General features: G+C 40.7%; 1 protein-coding gene across 1 annotated transcript in view; it reads right to left on the bottom strand.

Annotated features, from left to right (window-relative positions):
* APCDD1 (APC down-regulated 1) overlaps positions 1-20103 on the bottom strand; it is a 74505-nt gene that overhangs the window by 11997 nt on the left and 42405 nt on the right. The window contains 2 exon segments of the mRNA XM_077492446.1: positions 8470-9001; positions 12159-12339. Of these exon segments, the coding sequence (XP_077348572.1) occupies positions 8470-9001; positions 12159-12339 (713 nt within the window).

Here is a 20103-nt window from a genome sequence, read left to right as displayed (position 1 = left end):
GAGCAAAGGAAGGATGATTATGTGCTGCTGTAAAAGCAGCCTGTATGGGCAAAGCACAGGTTTTCATAAAGGAAAATATTTCAGGACAGAAATACAGGTACTGCAATTTAACTACCTAGCAAGTCATTGAGCTGAAAGGAGCATTTAGCTAGTCGAGCTGGAGCTCTAGACCCATATAATTGTTTCAGGGTGGTGGCTCACTAAGTAGTGAATGAAAATAGCGATTCCAGACCTTGATGCAGTAATGGCAGCTCCCATATTTCTATCCTGACAATTAGCAAAAGAAGCAAAAGAAATGTGCAGTATGTCTTTTCAGTTTTAATCATGTGCAATTTGATCGATTTTTTTACTTTTGAAAAAGGAAATGTAAAAGTTCTAACACAAAGGTGTATGTCTTGTTACAACTTGCAAGGCGCATGTGATCATTGGGATGTAAAGAGCAGTGAACCTGATTCCTTCATCAGCCTGGCTGTGATCAAACAAAATGTATATACAGTACATAAAAGACAGGCTTCTGCAATTACTGAAATCTCAGTCTATTTATAATGTATCATCTATTATAGTTATATATAGTTAAATGACATATGAAGTTAAAGAAACATTGTAGATAATCATATGTCCATTTGGCTGTTCTTGGACAGCCTGAGGCATGGCTGAAAGAAACCAAACAGGAAATTAATAATGTGCCTTCATATATTGATTCAATACATTTCTAGTTTTGTTAAAAAAAAAAAAAATCCCCCCCCCCCAGGTGAACTACATTTTTTATTTCAAAAACTTTATTTTGGAGCCATACTTCCTGTGCCGACAGACGCCACTCAGATATACTTTATCTAACCTTCAAAATTAAGCCAGAGGTTTCCTTTAAAGTGACAGTGTTGCTAATTTAGAAAACATCTGAAAAACTGCTGACCACTACATCATTACTGTGTCCTGTAGAGACATATGGTCCAACAGAAGGAACCACAGAACAACATGGGGGTTCAGGCATTTGATACTCATGGAAGTGTCAGATGCTGAATGTTTTTAGCCAGTGTCATGCTTGAAGACTACAAAGATGTGGGCAGCAGGAGGGATCAATATAATCTCTTTTCTTTGCTGGCAAGTTTTTTCAAAACTTCTTTTAGGTAGCAACAGAGTCCCTTTAACTGTATACTCGTAAGAAGTTTAGTTCCTTTGACCCTATCCATATCCTTACCCTTACTCATCTTTAAAGCGGGGTTCCACCCTAAAGTGGAACTTCCGCTCATCCGAACCCTCCCCCCCTCCGGTGTTACAGTTGGCACCTTACAGGGGGGAGGGGGGTGCAGATACCTGTCTAAGACAGGTATTTGCACCCACTTCTGGCATGGGGTCTATGCCGTTTCCTGTCCCGCCGCGCTGTCTGCTGGGACACACACACGGGTCCCAGAGACAGCACGGACCATTCCTAGTGGGGAACCGGGAAGTGAAGCCGCTACGCTTCACTTCCTGATTCCCACACCTAGAATGGCGGCAGTAGCAGCCGAGATCCGAGCAAACGATCGGTCTCAGCTGCCGACATCGCTGGATCCTGGGACAGGTGAGTGTCTATTTATTAAAAGTCAGTAGCTGTCGTATTTATAGCTGCTGGCTTTTAATATTTTTTTGTAGGTGGTATCCCTCTTTAACCCTTTCCCTACCAGGTCCTGTGCTCCACTTTTAAACTCTTAAACCTTACCGTAAAATCATTATTATTGGAAATACAAAACATAACTTACAAGTGTCCTGCTAAATCCAAAATTTTATTGTGTTAATAAAAAATATCTGTAAAATTTAAACTGTGCTTTTTGTGAAACAGTAGGCAGGCAGAACGGTAAATGACTGGACGAATGTTGTTGGAAAATACTTCAAAAACTGGTTTACTTTTAACATTTGATGTTGGAATGAATGTCATTTCACAAATGAAAACCACATTCACTGTTAAAAATTGGTTTGTTAGAAAAAATTCAATCCAGCACATTTGAATTTTCTCTTAACCATGGTCTAAAAAAAATGTAGATTTGACCCTAATAACGATTAGAAAATTTAACAAATTAAACATTTCAAAAGAAATTCTACCATTGTATAGCCAGCTTTACACTAAAAATCTAGAGGGTATAATTTTTCACTTACAGCTTTTAGAGTTTGTAAAAGACCCCTCAACTCATACATTTTCTGAAAGCAAAGGACTGGTAGAATAAAAAGAAGGTGTTAATGATTTTTTAGGTCCTGCAATAGTTGTGCAAATGTTTATCAAACTATATTTTCGCTAAAAATTCACGTAAATCATTATAAGTGGACACAAACACATAATAACGTATTTATCGGCATATAACATGCACCTTAACTTTAAGAGGGAAGTTTCAGGAAAAAACTTACATTTTTAAATAAAGGACTTCTAAGAAAAATAAGGGTCAGTGCCCATCAATGCAGCCTTATCGGTGCCCATCTGCAGCCTCACCAGTGTCTATCAATGCAGTCTGATCCATGCCTATCTGCAGTTTCTTTTTTTTTTGTTTACAAAAGTTTTATTTAAAAGATGGGAACATGACAGGTACATAGTACAATGCGAGGCAAATATACATTGATGAGGTGTCTTATATTGGTTAGGCAAGGCATATACCATTATCACTAGTTAAGCAGTATGGTATACTGTAGATAAAAGATACAAAATGAGTAAAAGGCATAATATCTATGCCAATTCATACAAAATTTTAAGCTTAATATAATCAAATAATAGCAGCCGAAATAATAATAACAGACTGTATATGGGAGGCTGTAAGATAGGTTACATAATATGAGTGCATTATTTCTATGGAAGAGACCAGTAGTTCCATTTTTTATGGAAGGATTCCATAGTGTTTGAAAGTGTGTGGTGGATTCTCTCAGATAATTTAAAAGTATCCATTCTGGACAATACCTGGGACCAAGGTAGGTTGTGTGTTTTCCAGTTAAAGGCGATCATCCATTGAATGGAGCTGATCAGCGAATGAAGTAGTCTTTTGCATGGTGGGGGGATATCCGGAAAAGCATATAGTATGCATATTTGTGGTGAGAGAGTGATTTTCATTTTGGAAGTAGATTCCATTTTGGTTATGACAGCCTGCCATATAGGCTCAAGGAGTTTACAGCTCCAAAAGATGTGAAGGTAGTTGCCCTCATCTGAACATCCTCTGAAGCAAGTGGGAGAAGCTGAGGGGTAGAAAAAGTGGATTTTGGCAGGAGTCATATACCATCTAGTACCATCTGCAGTTTCTATGCCCATCATAGCAGCCTGTTTAGTCCACATCTGCAGCCTCTAACATGCCCATCATTGCAGCCTGTTTAGTGCCCATCTGCAGCCTCTAACATGCCCATCATTGCAGCCTGCTTAATGCCCTTCTGCAGCTTCTAACATACCCATCATTGCAGCTTGTTTAGTGTCCATCTGCAACCTCTAACATGCCCATCATTACAGCCTGCTTAGTGTCCATCAACAGCCTCACCTTTGCCGATCATTGCAGCCACACCAGTGCTGGATTACAAAGATCTGCGATCTCCTGTATACCCGGCACTCAGTCACTCAGAGTCCCACCTGGCTCATATGATAGACAGAATAGTGGTCCAATGCTGGGCCAGGGAGGCAGGACTGTGTGCGACTGAGCGGCAGGTACACAGGAGATTGTGGCTCTATGTAATCCGGCGGCGCTCGTCTCTTCCTTCCACTCCGAGGCAGCAAGAATCAGCGTATAACACTCACACATAATTTCCTCCTGATTTTGAAGGACAAAAAGTGTGTGTTATACACCAATAAATACGGTAACTTACAAAAAAATTCCTACTACCGTATATACTCGAGTATAAGCCGAGATTTTCAGCCTCTTTTTTGAGGCTGAAAGTGCCCCCCTCGGCTTATACTCGAGTCATCGCCGTCTGCCTGCCCGATCAGCGTGTCGAGCAGACAGACGGCAGACATTCTACTATTCAAAAGCCGCGCCTCCGTCTGTGATAGGCGGAACACTCAATTTCCCAGCAGTCAGTGGTCCGCCTATCACGGACATCCGCTCATCCTCATACTACGGACGAGGATGAGAGGATGTCCGTGATAGGCGGAACACAGACTGCTGGGAAATTGAGTGTTCCGCCTATCACAGACGGAGGCGCGGCTTTTGAACAGAGGAATGGCCGCCGAGGCGCCGACGAAGAGCGGCGATCCTGACATGGCTGAAGGACGGAGGCTCGGGACGGGACGGAGGCACGGGACGACGGAGGCACGGGACGGAGGCACGGGACGACGGAGGCACGGGACGGAGGCACGGGACGGAGGCTCGGGACACAGGTAGGCTGGACACACAAGGCTGCACGGACACACACACAGGGATGGATGGACACACACACAGGGATGGATGGACACACACACAGGGATGGATGGATGTACACACACACAGGGATGGATGGATGGACACACACACAGGGATGGATGGATGGACACACACACAGGAATGGATGGACACACACACAGGGATGGATGGACACACACACAGGGATGGATGGATGGACACACACACAGGGATGGATGGATGGACACACACACAGGGATGGATGGACACACACACAGGGATGGATGGACACACACACAGGGATGGACGGACACACAGGGATGGACGTACACACAGGGATGGACGGACACACAGGGATGGACAGGCATGTCTCACCCTCGGCTTATACACGAGTCAATAAGTTTCCCAGTTTTTTTGGGGTAAATTGGGGGCCTCGGCTTATATTCGGGTCGTCCTATACTCGAGTATAAACGGTAAGTTTAAACTAAATCTAGAAGTTAAAACTGTGTGGAGTTAATAAAAAAAAAATTCAAATTTTAAATGTCTTTTTGCAAAACTGAAAAAATCTAAGGTACACAAAACTGTAAATAAGCAATCTGGAGGTTGGCTTTCACCTATGCATTTGTCAATGCATTGATGTACGTTGTGATAAAATTAATCAGGCATACATTTCATTACAATGCACTGCAATACTATGTAATGCACTGCCACGCACGTTGAATGAATGGAATTTAAAAGAAAATTGAAAAAATAGGAAACAATACCAACACTGCAATGCACACAATGGACTGCAACTCATTCCAGCACACTGAATATGGGCACCTTAACTGATGCTCAATGATGTGAATGGGCCCACGGTGTGTTGGTGCACTGAAGCGTACCAACACATATAAGGTGTATTACCGCTATGTCTTTAGTGCACATATTATGCGTGTGTGTGTGTGTGAGAGGGGTGTTAGGTCTCAATTACATGGCCACAAGGGGCTGCACAATCAAGAATGAGCATAATTCTGTACTCGGGAGTCATAGGTGATTGCATACAGTCGTAGGCAATAGCATGTATAAAAATCCTATTTTGACAGGTGTGCAGTTCTAAATGCAGACAGTGTGCATTTGAGGTCGCTCAACCTCACCTGCATGGCTGTCAATTTAGGATTTGCAGCTGTAGAGCTGCTGCGTCTCATGGAGTAACACGGGCTGCGTGCACACAGCCCCAGGCTGCTCCAGGTGCATAAACAAAGTGCTCATTCATGTACCACAGGCCCTTATGAATGAAATCTTAATTACATTTTTTATTATTTTTTACAATTTTATCTTTTTCATGCTGTGTTAAATTTGAACAGCCCTCTCTTGCTGCATAGTAGGCTTTAGGTGGGTAGCTAGGTGGCAATAAAACCTTGGTTCAACCCTCTGTTTTTATGCCAGGGATACTAAATATGTAAAATCTAGATTTATTTTTCTTTTTTGATGAAAATCAGGACATGTCATCAAAATTCATCATTTTGGTCAATTACGAAGGCAAAATGAAGGGGCTTTTTGGCGGTTTACAATTGTTAATTCATTTTTAAACATTTATTATTTCTATAATTTATTTTTGGAGCCAAGTCTTTCTTTCTTGGTGTACCTAGAAATAAATCCGGTGGCAGCTGTCACTGACATGGCTATATATTGGCAGTCCCAGGTTTGCTACTGTTTAAAAGTTCACAGAGAGCACAAGGGCATATTCAAAATCCTGCTCTGATTTACTCAAAATCTTTCTGCTCAGACATGGCTTATACAAGATAATTTATGAAGCTCTTATTTTGTAAATTTCAAGCTAAAATGAATATATACAATCCTAAAAGAAGCCCTTGAGCTGCAGTTCTTCATAGAATGTATTCCGAAAGTTTGATTTAGCACCTTGAAGTTGTAAGAGAGCTGCAGGAATTTGGAACGTGGCCAATTTTCTTGCACGCGGATTCTGTGGTTATGGCGGAATTCAACTCCATGGCAGGCCCGGGCCTTTCATTATCTCTCATTTGCAGCCACAAGTGAAGCCGCTAACAAGTGGAGAATTTGACATTGCTGGTTATTCCCCCGCCTGGCCAGTTCAGCAAATGTTTAAACTTTATGAGTGTGCTTGCCTGGATTTAAGTGATGCAGCTTGATTATTATTTGTAATAACAAAACTAATGGAAGGATGACAACACTTTGACAAACAGTGCTGTTCTCTTCACTTCATTTTTGAACCTTATCATGCTCAGATTACCCCAGGGGAAGATAAGAACTTAAACAAACAGGTTTGTGTGTGAAAATGGCTCTTCGGCTCAGGGTCTTGTTACTTAACATGGTCTCTGAGGAGCTCCAATTAGACTAAATAAAATGGCAAGCAGCGGACAAGCACAGATGAAAAGGCCAACCTTGAATTGACTGCCTGTGTTCTCCTTAATTAGGTTTTATTTTGCGCAAAGCGGATATCATGTTTTACTAATGTTATTTTTCTGGTCCTGAGAAAAACATATTACGATTATGTTATACTCATTACTGCCTAGGCATTTCAGCTGGCTTTAACCCTTTTACTGCCATGGATGCAAGGGTTACCTCAGAACATAATTACTTGCAGCAGGCTGGCTCAGCCATGCACTGATCAATTAACAACATTAAAGGACAAGTTTGCTTTAAAAACTGCTAGCTTACCCTTCTTACCCCCCTAATTTTGAATGGCCACACACTATACAATCTGCATGTACATGTACAATATCCTTTAGATAATACCAGCATCATATAATATGAGGGCAAAGCTAAACAATTCTTTCATTTTACTGTATAGCTAATCAGGCAGGCTCTTGTACAACATAGTCAATAGTAGATCTAAAGAAGATTGTACAGTATATGGTCATCTTTATATAATCTAGATGCCCTCTCCACTTAGACGGGTAGAAAGCTCCTAATATAAGGAGCCTATAGACAACAGTTGTTTTTTTGATAACATTCTTTTACGCAACTCAGCGATGCGAATGAGCCCTTGTTGTTGCTCAATAAGCAACTGCTCCATACCTGCTGCCTGCCTTATTCTAATAAACACAAATTAAAACAAGCAAAGTTTGTCTTGTGCAAACGTAAAGGTTTCATTTATGATAATGTTTACGGAAGGGATCAGTAATCCGAGTCACTAACCCAGAATCAGCAAGGAAAAACGTGCTTCATCTGCATCCTTGCTCCAGTCAGATGCTAAAAAAATACTGAAGCCACAGGATCAGCATGGTAACTAACATTTTCAGAACGCAGATAGCAAGCTGCAGCAAATGACTTGCTAAGCTATTGCTAGACTTGTCAGGCTTCACTAGACTGTTGCACAATTGCAGTAAATCCGCATTTCATGACTCCAGATCAACTTTCTTTGCAAACATTCTACAGGTCTGCTGCAAGTTCTGTTTTGTTGTGCAATAGTCCTCCCACCACAGGGGTCCCTGTGACTTGCAGAGCTCTTGCAGTAGACTCACCTCTACAACTTTGCTCTTGCTAGAGACTAGCCCCATACGTTTGCTACAAATTGCAAAAGTGTCAACTAGAACTGGGTGCTTTGAGTGCTCTGCAAGTGTAAAACTTACCAGTGAAGTTAACAAACTTACATTACAACACTGCCACAAATTTGTGGCAAGTTATCCTTGCTATCTGTGAAGGGGATGAGCGATGGCAGCCTATATTTCCCTCAGAAGAAGTTCCCTTTTAAGTGTTACTAGTTATGAGTAAAATGTCCTTAAAATGAAGCAAAAGTTGCCATTTTGGCGATATGAATTGAAGTCAAGGTAAGTTGGGGAAGACAAAATTAAGGTCATTTTTAAAAGGGTGATGGACTTTAAATGGAGGGTTATGGAAACTCCTTTCTTTTTGTATGTCCACCCATGTAATAAATATGATTATAAAGAATATTATTATTATTATAATACAGGATTTATATAGTGCAGACAGTTTGCACAGTGCTTTACAACGTTTGGGCAGACAATACAATAACAATACAATTCAATACAGGGGGAATCAGAGAGCCCTGTTCGTTAGAGCTTACAATCTAGGAGGGAGGGTCAAATTATACAAAAGGGTAATATCTGTGGGGGATGAGCTAATGGAGAAAATAGTGCAGTTGTTAGATGGAGGCAAGAATAGTGCTTACCTTGGCATTCTGTAGAGCAGGTTGATAACTGGATGGTCTGTAATACATCCTCTGGGAGGTGTCAGTATGAACATCCCCTAAGAACAATTCTTCTACTAAATGATCCAAGTTGTGATGTAAATACTGCTTTTCCACACGGATGAGCTGAAGTTCATGCATTGCAAAGTTAAGAGCCTCTAAACATCTACAACTGTTGTCTTCCTTCCACAAATCATAAGTGCCATCTATTTTCCAGGGCATGCCAGGGGGTATAATACCAGGACAAGTGGTGTTTACCATCCAGGTGAGTTTTTCAGCCATGCTTTCACTGTGGGGTATCACTTGTACGCTGTGCAACTGATAATCAGCCTCTGTCCCACCACGGATGATCCAAGATGCTTGCCGGAGACGGATCTTTCCACGAATGACCAAGGTATATGTGGGATTTGTACAATGGTTTCCTCCATAATAGAACTGATAAGCTTTAAATGTATTATTATTATAAAACCTGTAGGATCTTGTGATGAATTCTGGTCCTGATCGAAGTTCACATCTGTAAAAATATGACAAGATATTCATAAGATATTGATCAAGGCAAAAGCTATAGCAATGTTATATGTCTGTGTCTTCCTGTCCAAGTAACAATTGCTCCCCTTACTTTGTATCCTGTTTTCACAGGACTGCAAATGATCTCCCCATTGGGGTTACAGACAACAATAACAACTTGACTGACATATTTACTTATCCCTAGTCTACCCAAAACAATAATACATTTTGGCTGTTTTTATTGCTGTCTGGTTTCCCGCTGGATAGATTTACCTTCTCTAATGGTCCTGGTGACCACTGTCCCTGTTAAAGAAGGTGATGGGAAACCCAACATTTCTGAGTTGTCACAGGACCAAGAGGTTGAGGGAAATCTTCAGAACAACAAGGCTTTTTATGAGGGGATATCCTTTGGCTTTGGAGAGATATTCTATTGTTTTCTGCTGTGTCTCTTAGGCCGGCTATATTAGTATAATTAATATTCGCTCTTGTCCTCCTGATGCTCCTCCCGGTCAATCAGGAAGCAGTTCCTTAGACCCAACTGAACCCTGGCCAATTGGGTCTCAGCTAGGACTCACTTCTTGTTCGGCCTGGAAGATAAGTAATGGCCCCAGAGCAAGGAGCTGTAGCCTAAGGTAAGGAGGCCTCTGATTGCTGCTGCATTCCTTTACTTCTCCCGCAGGGGTGGGGTGATATCGCCAAATTCCCGTCCATCTCCCATGGGGGGTGATTGCCGCATACCCATTCATCTCCCGTGTAGGGGGGTTGGCATTGGTTTGTCACCCCCCCTCAAAATATTGAGCACCAGCAACCACTGATCAACTCTCACACACTGTAACTGCAGTTTCTCTACCCTCTCTTCTGTGCCGCTGACAGGTAAAGTGAGATTTTTAACACAATCTGCACTTTTGAAAGGGTGTAGAGAGGAAAGACTGCAGATAAACAAGTAAAACCTATGTAAGAGGATTTGTTTCATCTCATGTATTATCTGAGTCTGTTCACTTCACTGAGTATATGTGGGAGTTTAAAACCACTTTAATAAGAAAACTTTCGAGTAACAGTACCACTGCACTTCATTCCTGTTTTTAGGCTGAGCTAAATCTCAGAAGAGACAGCAGGAGGCAAGTGTAATTAATAATTTCTATTTATATTCTGTTGCCTTTTCAGATATAATTTCTGGAGCTTACCTTTAAAGCTTTGTTCACACCAATGCGTTGCAAAAATGTACTCACAATCCCGCAACGCACAAAAACGGGCTGCCCATTTGCAGACATGCAGCAGTACATTATTCTTAATGCCACCCTCCTGCATCTTGCTAATACACATTTTGGTGTGGCGCTATGTTTCTTGCATATAGAATTTAATAGACTGCTCTAAATGCAATACACAGAAACACGCAAAAAAGTGTGCGCATGGTCACACCTCCTGGTATGAATGGAGCCTAAGACGCTTTCATATATGATGGGCCAGTAACACAAGCTTTTATTTCATTTTAAAGTAAACTGGGACATTTCAGTTTACGAACTGCAAACACCAAAAAATTTTGTAGCCTAAAACATGGTATTTTGTATATTATCTATTTATTGCTTCTTTCGCAGGTTGAAGGGAACTTGTCAGGACAGAAATATTTAAGTTGCCAATCCTGACTTATTTTAATGTTGCAAGTTGTGCACCATTTTCTGTGTTTCACTACATAGTTGTAGTCACTGGGATGGATTTACTAATGGCAAATAGACTGTTCACTTTGGAGGTGCAGTTGCTCCGGAGCTTAGTGAATGAGGAGAAGCTATGCTGACTTCCATCATCCAATTGTTTGCAAGCAAATATGCTGTTTGGTTTTTACATTTTTCTTGCATGTGATTGGGTATTCTTTATGAAGTGAAGCTTTACCTCATTTACTAAGCACCGAAGCAACTATACTTGAAAAGTGTATAGTCTATTTGCCTTTAGTAAATCCACCCCACAGAACAATGAAGCAGTGTAGTGTCAGGACACTTATCTGGTATTATTTGTATCGTGTGATAATTAACCAAAACACCAAACCAAGTTCCTTCATTAGAGCTGGAGGTCCCAAGTTTACTACTTTGTCTTGTAACACTTAATTCAAGTCTGATTTTTTTTTTCCCCCTCTAGCGCATTTGTAGAGCACAATAGTAATTTTTTTTTCTTGAGCACAACATCTATGTGTTTATATAATCTGCAAGTGCTATGCCAGTTGTGGGGAGTGCGGCTTTTTAAAAAAAAATCTCAGATACATTAATGACCACAAAGCATAATAGAGTTGGTTCTGTTTACTGAAACTCTGAAAGAGCCCACTCTGACATGAGAATTAAAACCTGTGAGTTACAGCCTCGTAAGGAATGAATGTACTAGATTCTAAATATAAATGTAAAAAGAAACAGCCACAATTTGCCAAGCACTTCTAAAGCCAGACAGCAAGGAAACTCTCCATAGACAGGTTCCCCTGGCATGTCCCATGCCAGACCTCAAGGAAACAGGAGACTGCCTGTTGTGGCTGGAAGCTCTACTAGCTCATGAGTGGACACAGGAACTGTCAAACCAGAGTAAGCGCAAAAACAGTGTCAGAATAACGCAGTGGTTGCTCCGTAGACACGGCAGCTTAAAATTTTGACAGCAGTGGTCACTGTGGCTCATTGTTTGTAATACACACTTATCATGATAGGCCTATGCCCCAAAATGCAGTGAATGCCATAAGCTGAAGAGCCTTTTAATCATATGTTTAGGGGAACTGAAATAAAAGTAGCGTTTAGCTGAATTCTACTGGGATAGAGGAATGTATGCACAGCTCACCTCTCCCCTGCCAGATCTATTTAGCTGATTCTGGCATAAACCTGGCAGAACTGAAGACATTTATTAACAACATTCATATAGGGGTGCCGCAAACATATGCTTATTTCTATGACTGGTTAGAGAATATTGTATAAAAACATTAGAAATTCCCCCTCTCTCGTTGTCTTCCTTCACTCAGCAATGGTGGTCTGATTATATAATATCTGTTCTTATCTACCACGCCCAATGAAGAGCCTGGCTAACATCCCAAACTTGTAGACATTCCAGTGCAACAGGTGATAGGAGCCTAATGTGTGTTGATCATTTCAACCACAAGAAAACAAAATCTCTTTGATATGAGGATGAAATGTGTTTACCCTGTTGAGACCCACTGTCCCTCAATCATCGGAGGCATCTGCACAGTGACTCGAGCTCCATTGTGAAGATGTTTTAGCATGTGGTGACATTGTGATTCTTTGTAGGATCTCCATGCAGTTTTCTCCAAGGACCTGTGCTGTGACCTGTCTGTTAATAGCACATTGGACCCACTTCCCAAACCTGAAAAAGAACAATAAATTATGTCAATGTAAAGATTTAGAATCTGCAGCTCATTTTTAATAACACAGTGGAAAGTCCCGACTGTCGAGTGTTTTAATAGCAGATGCCGCCCATCTTCATCCCTCTCTTCCATTGAGAGAAGCCCATGCATTGGTTATGTTGAATGTAGCATGATATGTACATGGGGGACAGCTTGATGAAGACAAGATTCTTTCCCCCATGCACAGATCGTGATACATGAAATGTAATCAATGCATGGGTTTCTTTTAAAGGATGAGAGTGGAGGAGGGGGTGGGTCCTCATCAGGAGTGCCCTCTATTGAATTCAGCCCAGAGTCCCCAAACCTGTTAACGTAGAACTAAAGGCAAAGCTTTTTTTTTTCCTTCCCTTACTGGATAGAGTAAGGGAAGGTTATAATCCCTCTCAGTTTTATTTTTGTTCATCTGAGTCCCATTGGGGAGATTTACCTTCACTTCCAAACATATAGTCAAAACAGTAAGCAAGAGAAAATCCCTGCTGGTTAGGGGAATTCCTTGGGCCCCCCAGGTCACCAGAACTAGTGTGCCCATTTAAAGATTTCCCCTCTTTTTTCTTGGGAGAACCCAAAATTTGGGATTTTCTGTTACTTTCACTCTCAGTGATAATGGTAAAGAGGAAAACAATGAGGGCACAGACAGCAATAAAAAAGGATGTTCTAATCTAACTCCACCCTGTCCAAAATAATAAAAAAAAAGATTTGCCTTTTGTTATACTTTAGCTATCACAGTGCTGGAAGTTCAAAGACAGAAAGTGGACTGGCAACATTATATTGAAGACTTGCAGAGGATCCAGCGTCTGCAACATCCTTCATTGCAGGTAAGTTAGGTCACTAAAGCTGTAGGAATTTTTTTTGTAAACTTCAACTAAAGTGATATTAAAACCCTCTTTAATTGAACAGGTAGCACCACTCCTCATGTCCTGCTATTGTTGCTGTTCCCTTTGTCTTGGCAGCCTGTGATGTGATTTTGGCACAATCTTCAAATAAAGTCTATGACCATGGTATAGCCACCTGGCTCTGCTGCCATACACTGCCTCCCTGGAACCACCCTGAGGAATGTGCTTATAGCAGGGTCTACAAAGGTTTTTTTCAGTATGGGCTGGGTATGAGTAATCTTGAGACATTTCATTTTGATTCGGGATTCAGGCACGCATTAGCAGAGACAAAGGGAGGTGAGATAATCTGACCCTACAGTGAGCACTCTCCACTCCGAAAGTTTGGGCAAGAGGAGCTCAGGATTGCTAAGTGCCAATTTTGAGTTCTTGGGGACACTGTAAAAAAAATTACTGGGGAATGTTTCCCTGATTGGTTAGAATGCAGCTATTTTGGAGAGTTTGGTTGCACTTTAAAGAGACTCTGTCAGCATCCCATGCCAAATAGGATAAGCATCCCAAGCTGCAGCATTCTCATAAGTATATGCTGTGCTGAAAATAGACCTCTTCTTTTTTCTTATCTCTGATACCCCTACAATCCAGAGACATGCAGTTGTTCCCTGTCCCCAGCCCTGACGCAAGACAGGGGCCAGGGAAGCCTACACTGTTTGCAAACACTGCCAATGCAGTTTTTCTCTGGTCTATGCCAGACTGGCTGATGGCAGGACTGGGGGACAGGAAGAAGCTGCATGCATATGAAATACGTTGGAAGTATCGGGGTGATTTTAAAGATTTTCAGCAGAATGGAGAAAAATAATGTTCAATATAATACAGCCTATCATATGCTTATGTTGATACTTTAACTAGATATGTTTACCTTAATAGACATAGATTGGTGACATGGTCTGTACTGAAGTGTAGTTTGCAGGGAGGTGCAGGACCTGGCTAGCCATTCTGGCAGGGTCAGAAGAAGGTTTTGGTAGGTAAAATTGATTCTTTTCTATATGTAAACAACTGTGCATTAAAGCAGGGCTCAACAAACGCCAGGCGCCTGGAGACAAGAAGTTTCAACCTGGCACCTGGGCTGCCATCTAAATGCTTCCAACACTCCGCACTAACTCCCTCGCTATATATCCCAGGCTCTGCTTGCCTATTTGCAGGCTGGGACCGGCATAGTGAGCGCCTTTGGGTAGAGGGGGCAGGGAGGAGGGAGGAAAGCGGACACACGTCCGCTCTCTTCGCCTTCTAGTTGACCTGGAAGTGACGTGTGACATGCTGACAACACATATGTTACATATTGCCGTGTACACAGGAATGAAAGCAAACATTCTAACCCCAGACCTCCTTCGTAACACTAAACTGATGACTTATAGGGGCTTTTAAAGTGGTTGTAAACCCTGTTACACCACTTTAACCTACAGGTAAGCCTATAAGCCTATAATAAGGCTTACATGTAGATACCATGAATATCTCCTAAACTTGCACCATTTAGGAGATATTCACTGTATCTGTATGTGCCGACATCATCGGCACATGTGTACTGAAGAAACAGCTTGCTCGTGCCATTTCTTCAAGAGCTGTGCCGTGACTGGCAGCTCCTGCACGCATGCGTGGGAGTGATGTCATTGCGGCTCTGGCCCATCACAGCGCCAGAGCCCGCGAACTTGTGAATAACTCCAGGAGACATGTCGTTGGTCACAGCAGTGTACGGGGACCGCTGCGACAGTTTTAATCTGAGGTAAGTATTTCATGAGCTAGTATCTCATTATGCCTTTGTCTTGCGGGTTGTTGTTTTTTTTACAAATTTTAAGCATCGCCTATGGAAAATATAGGGTACTGACATGTTTAAGGTTTGACACGTTGGTTATCTATTTACTTGGTGCAACTTCTGCTTTTATATTTTAAAAATTGGGTAATTTATTGCGGTTTTGTACCCCCTAAAATTTCATTTTTATGTATTTTTTACTAAACTGTTGTGTTTTCTAGACCTTTGCAACAATATTGTGTGACAAAAAATTGGCACTGCCACTATTTTATTCTCAAGCGTGTCTGTTTTCAGGAAATATATAATGTTTTATGTAATCTTCAGGCCTACAATTATATTTGAAACTTGTGCAAAAAACAGCTCTGGCTGTAAAAGGGTTAAAGGATAAGTTCACCTCTGGGAACATGTTCCACCCGTAAGATTTGTTAGTTAAAAAAAATGTCTCCTAACTTTTTTAGCTGGCTTTTAGATTCAAAGCAAATTTGTCAAGCTCTGCATTAAAGCATATCTAAACCTATAATTATGTAAAGCTTATACAAAGTTATATAAAGTTTGTAACTAAATGGATACAAGATGGCCATAAGCGCCCCTGTCGGTGTTAAAGAAATTGCTGCAACCCTCTAACTGCTGAGTTTGCTGGTTGCTGGACAGCTTGGTCTATTAAAGGAAGTTAAAATATATCAGACTTACTGGCTGGCTCAATGGGTAATAAAACTATGTTATGGAGGACTGAGTAAACAAAAGACAGGCAGACTATATCATATATGTCATTTTTTATTTTGTCCACAGTTCCACTTTAAAACTGACCTTCAGTCATTTTTTCAACTTTCCATCGATATTAAATATATAAACTTTTTAACTTTCCATCTATATTCCATATTAAATCTTCTACCCTTGTTGTTTTAACTTTGGATAGAAAAACACTTTTTTCTGCCAGTAAATACCTTATACAGCCCACTTCCTGTTTCTTGTCTGGTCATTAGCCTAGGCTTATGACATCATGCACAGCTCTCTCTCTCACTCTTGTGGAAGTTTGCTAGGAAGGGAGGGGGTGAGCCATAAGAGGGCCAAAAAGAGCTGCAGGGCTGCAGAGTTGGAGGTGTGCCTGTGTGTGTCTGTGTAAATCCAGGGAGTGAACAGACAGCAGCATCAACTGCCCACAGTTAAAATGGTTGCAGCCAGACTAAGTAGAGGGAGATTTCTGCAGCATATTTGGCAAGTACAGAATCACAGTATATATAAAATAATATGCAAAGTGGTTGGAGGGAAGCTTCAGAATGGCAAAGATGTTTTTATTACAAACTATGTGAGCAGACTGCAGTTCCTCTTTAAGCTGTTTGGCTAAATGTCAGATTTAAAAGTCAAAGATTTTGCGGGGTAGTTGCTTAAATGAAGTGTTTTTCTCCGGAAATTTTAGTTTCTGTAGAAAAATGATAAACCTTTTCAAGCCTCAGCAACAGAAATAAGCTCTTGGACCATCAAAGCACCTAGAGTTCTTTGGTTGTTTTGACTGATATGAATAACAAATTAGCTCTTACTTTAGAAACCATTCCAATGGTTGTGCCAACACTGATCTCAGAAGGCCCTTGTCAAGTTCTAAGGGGGAGCCTAAATATTTCTATTGGGTACTGCTCTAAACTTGTTAATACACAGAAAAAAAAGATGGTTGTACATATAAACGTGTGGATATTAGTAACAGCAACATACTACAATCTATTGACTAGACTATTTTATAGGGTCCCCCAAAAGATATATTTTAGTTACATATGAAACCTGGTGAGCTGAGTCAGCCCTTGGTTTCTCATATGTTCTGGATACTTTAGTGAGATCTCCCAGTCATATGTCCCAGCTCATGTCCAACTTAGAATTGTGGATGTTCCCACCACCTGTTCTCTAGATCCTCCTACTGCATTATCCATAATATAAAATACATTAAAGTGTGTAACGCCACATAATGGCCACAACTGTTGTGTAGATCCAGAAAGTCAAACAGAGAGATCTCACCAATAGAGTTATAGCAACTATCAAGTGATTTAACTCTTCAACAACTAAAATAAATAAATACCAGTTTTGGGGCGTACTGACACTTTTAATACTGGGATTACAAAGTAACTGTCTGTTCACTGTTAAAAAATCGAAAATCCAACATTACATAAAATTGGCAAATAAAACAACAGGTTCCATTATTAATGAATCAATAAGAACTAAGTTATCAGACATAAACTGTGACCAAGTTTACTTTGGATGAACATGCTAGCTGTATTGCACAATGCTTCCTGTACACCTTGCCCAAATAAATATAATTCTGTCAACAACATCAATGTCTGAAAAGGTTAATGTGCCCAAAATGCAGGAGATCCAACAGTATACAGAATTGGCTTCTCAAAACTCTCCTAATCTGTTTTCGTGCAAATGAAAAAAATCTGGTAATGAAGAAAGATGAAAAGGTTCATTGTTAGAGGGGAAACCATCAAAGAGACAACAAACATGAAAGTGACAGCAAGGAAATAAGGATCATGCGGTTCAAAGCTTAAATACTGAATTTTAGAACAGCTGACCCAGTTATCAAAAAGCAGGTGCATATTGTCACATGTACAAAATTGCTTGACCCATCAGCAATTGCTCTGCGTACAATAAATCTGTCCATTATTATTGACTTCTAAAATGAATTGTGGATTCTGCTTCAGAGGTAATCAAAGCTTGTATAATAAAAACTTTTTTTTGTAGTTTTGTACAGAGTGACAAAGGATTAAAACCCCTGTAAGACTTTTATTGATGTCTGTGTCCCTGCTAGGGAGATTTGCCTTCTCTGTCCTGGTTGGCATTGTTAGCAGAATAGAATGTTAGGGTAAGTCTTCAAAAACTAAAAGTCGAGATTAAAAGAAAAGAAGGACACTGGACGAGCCGGGGAATCATATGGGAGTCAGATTTTTTTTTACTATTGGATTCCCACTGTCAACTAACACCATAGAATTCACATGGAACTGAATGCTAACCAGCAATCTGTCAGCACTCATGGTTTCCATTCGTAGACCAGTTTTTAGCAACCAAATCATTGTAACTGTGGTGGAAAGTGTTCAAAACAACTGAATTTTCAGGTAACTTTAATCCGTTTTAAATAGCTGCTCCAAACTGGAAGACAGCTGAAACAATGAATGGCATATTCTGTGTAATACTTAATATTAAGGAATTTGTTTTGTAGTCAAAAGCTGAGGAAATGCTGCCAAAAGTGTAATTTGTATGATCAACACTGGGTTCTGGTCAAATTCAAGCACTGAATGTGATGATCACATGAGAATCCAACTGTGTAGGGCTTATAATAGTTGAACGTGTTTGTTAATGAAAGTGATATAACTAAAGGTTTGGTGGGCAAGGTATATCTTTTTACTGATGACACAAAGGTGTGTAATAGGGTGGACATCCCAGGTGGTTTTTGGAACATGGAACATGATTTGGTATTTCAGGAAGATTGGTCAAAACTGTGGAAACTGCAGATCAATGTTTATAAATGTAAAATAATGCACCTAGGGAAAAAGAAACTCTTGATACAGTACAATACAGGGGATACAGTGTTGGTCTTCACTATAAAGGCAAAAGAACAGGGGGACTTATTTCAGATGATTGCAAAATGAGCAAACAGTGTGGCCATACAGTGGGAAAGGTGAATAAAATTCTAGCATACATCACTCAAGGGGTCACCAGCAGAATGAATTTGGTTCTGATTCCCCTATACCTGTAGATCTTTAGTTAGACCTTATTTAGAATAGGGGATCTAGATCTAGTTCGGGGGCTCTCACTCATAAAAGGATATAGGTTAAAACATATAAAGACTTCAGGAACTTATGTACAGTCTGGAGGAAAGAAGGGAAAGGGGAGACATGGTTGAAACTTTTAAATACATCAAGGGGGTGAATAAAGTTCAGGAGGGCAGTATTTTCAATATAAAGCCAAGATCAAGAACATGGGAACATGACCTCTAACTAGCAGAAGGAAAGTTCAAAACTAATCTTAGGAAGTATTATTTTACAGAAAAAGTTGTCCTCTTTTTTTCTATCAGCTGTGTCCATCCTCCCCCTTTTTTATGAGCTGTGACCATCTTCCCATTTTCTTTGAGCTGTGCCCATTCTTCCCTTTTCTATGAACTGTGTCCATCTTCCCCTTTTCTATGAGCTGTGTCCATCTTTCCCTTTTCTATGAGCTGTGTCCATCTTTCCCTTTTCTATGAGCTGTGTCCATGTTCCCCTTTTTCTTTGAGCTGTGCCCATACTTCCCTTTTCTATGAGCTGTGTCCATCTTCCCCTTTTTCTTTGAGCTGTGCCCATTCTTCCCTTTTATATGAACTGTGTCCATCTTCCCCTTTTCTATGAGCTGTGTCCATCTTCCCCTTTTCTATGAGCTGTGTCCATCTTCCCCTTTTCTATGAGCTGTGTCCATCTTCCCCTTTTCTATGAGCTGTGTCCATCTTTCCCTTTTTCTATGAGCTGTGTCCATCTTTCCCTTTTCTATGAGCTGTGTCCATCTTTCCCTTTTCTATGAGCTGTGCCCATCCTCCCCTTTTCTTTGAACTGCGTCAATTGTCTCCTTATCTATGTGCTGCTCCCATCCTTTTTCTCTATGAAATTTAATACTTTCCAAGTAGCACAGAGTGTTGGAGTGAATTCCAGCAGATCTATTGGTCCCAGTAGCCCTAATCCTAGACAAAAGAAAGAGCTCAGGCAACTAGTGAACAGTAATGATCTTTGGTACAAAAAAAATGTTCTAAAACAGTAATTTTTCTCTTCTAAATACACATAAACAATACAATTAAATGGGGCCAGAAAACACAGAACTGATGCTTTCAGCTACAGGAATTGTAGATGCATCTCACATATATTTAAAACCCAACTCTGGGGAAAGAAAAAAGGCACATTTAGATCTAGAGGACTATGAAAAGCACTTTTACATGCCTGTTTCTCTATCTCCCCTAGCAGCTGGCACCCTCCTCTACTCCCTTATGCTCTGATAGTGGACTGTCCCTTGCCATCTCACATCGAGTGCAGGACTGTGTGCTCTGCACTGGTTGTGATGGTCTGCAGGGGTTGATCTTAAAT

Source organism: Lithobates pipiens, unplaced genomic scaffold (assembly GCF_037356315.1).
Source record: "Lithobates pipiens isolate NorthernLeopardFrog02 unplaced genomic scaffold, aLitPip1_a1.2 Scaffold_19, whole genome shotgun sequence".
Classification (NCBI taxonomy): Eukaryota; Metazoa; Chordata; class Amphibia; order Anura; family Ranidae; genus Lithobates; species Lithobates pipiens.
Note: the sequence above shows the minus strand (reverse complement) of the source record. Positions and strands in the feature narration are given on the sequence as shown.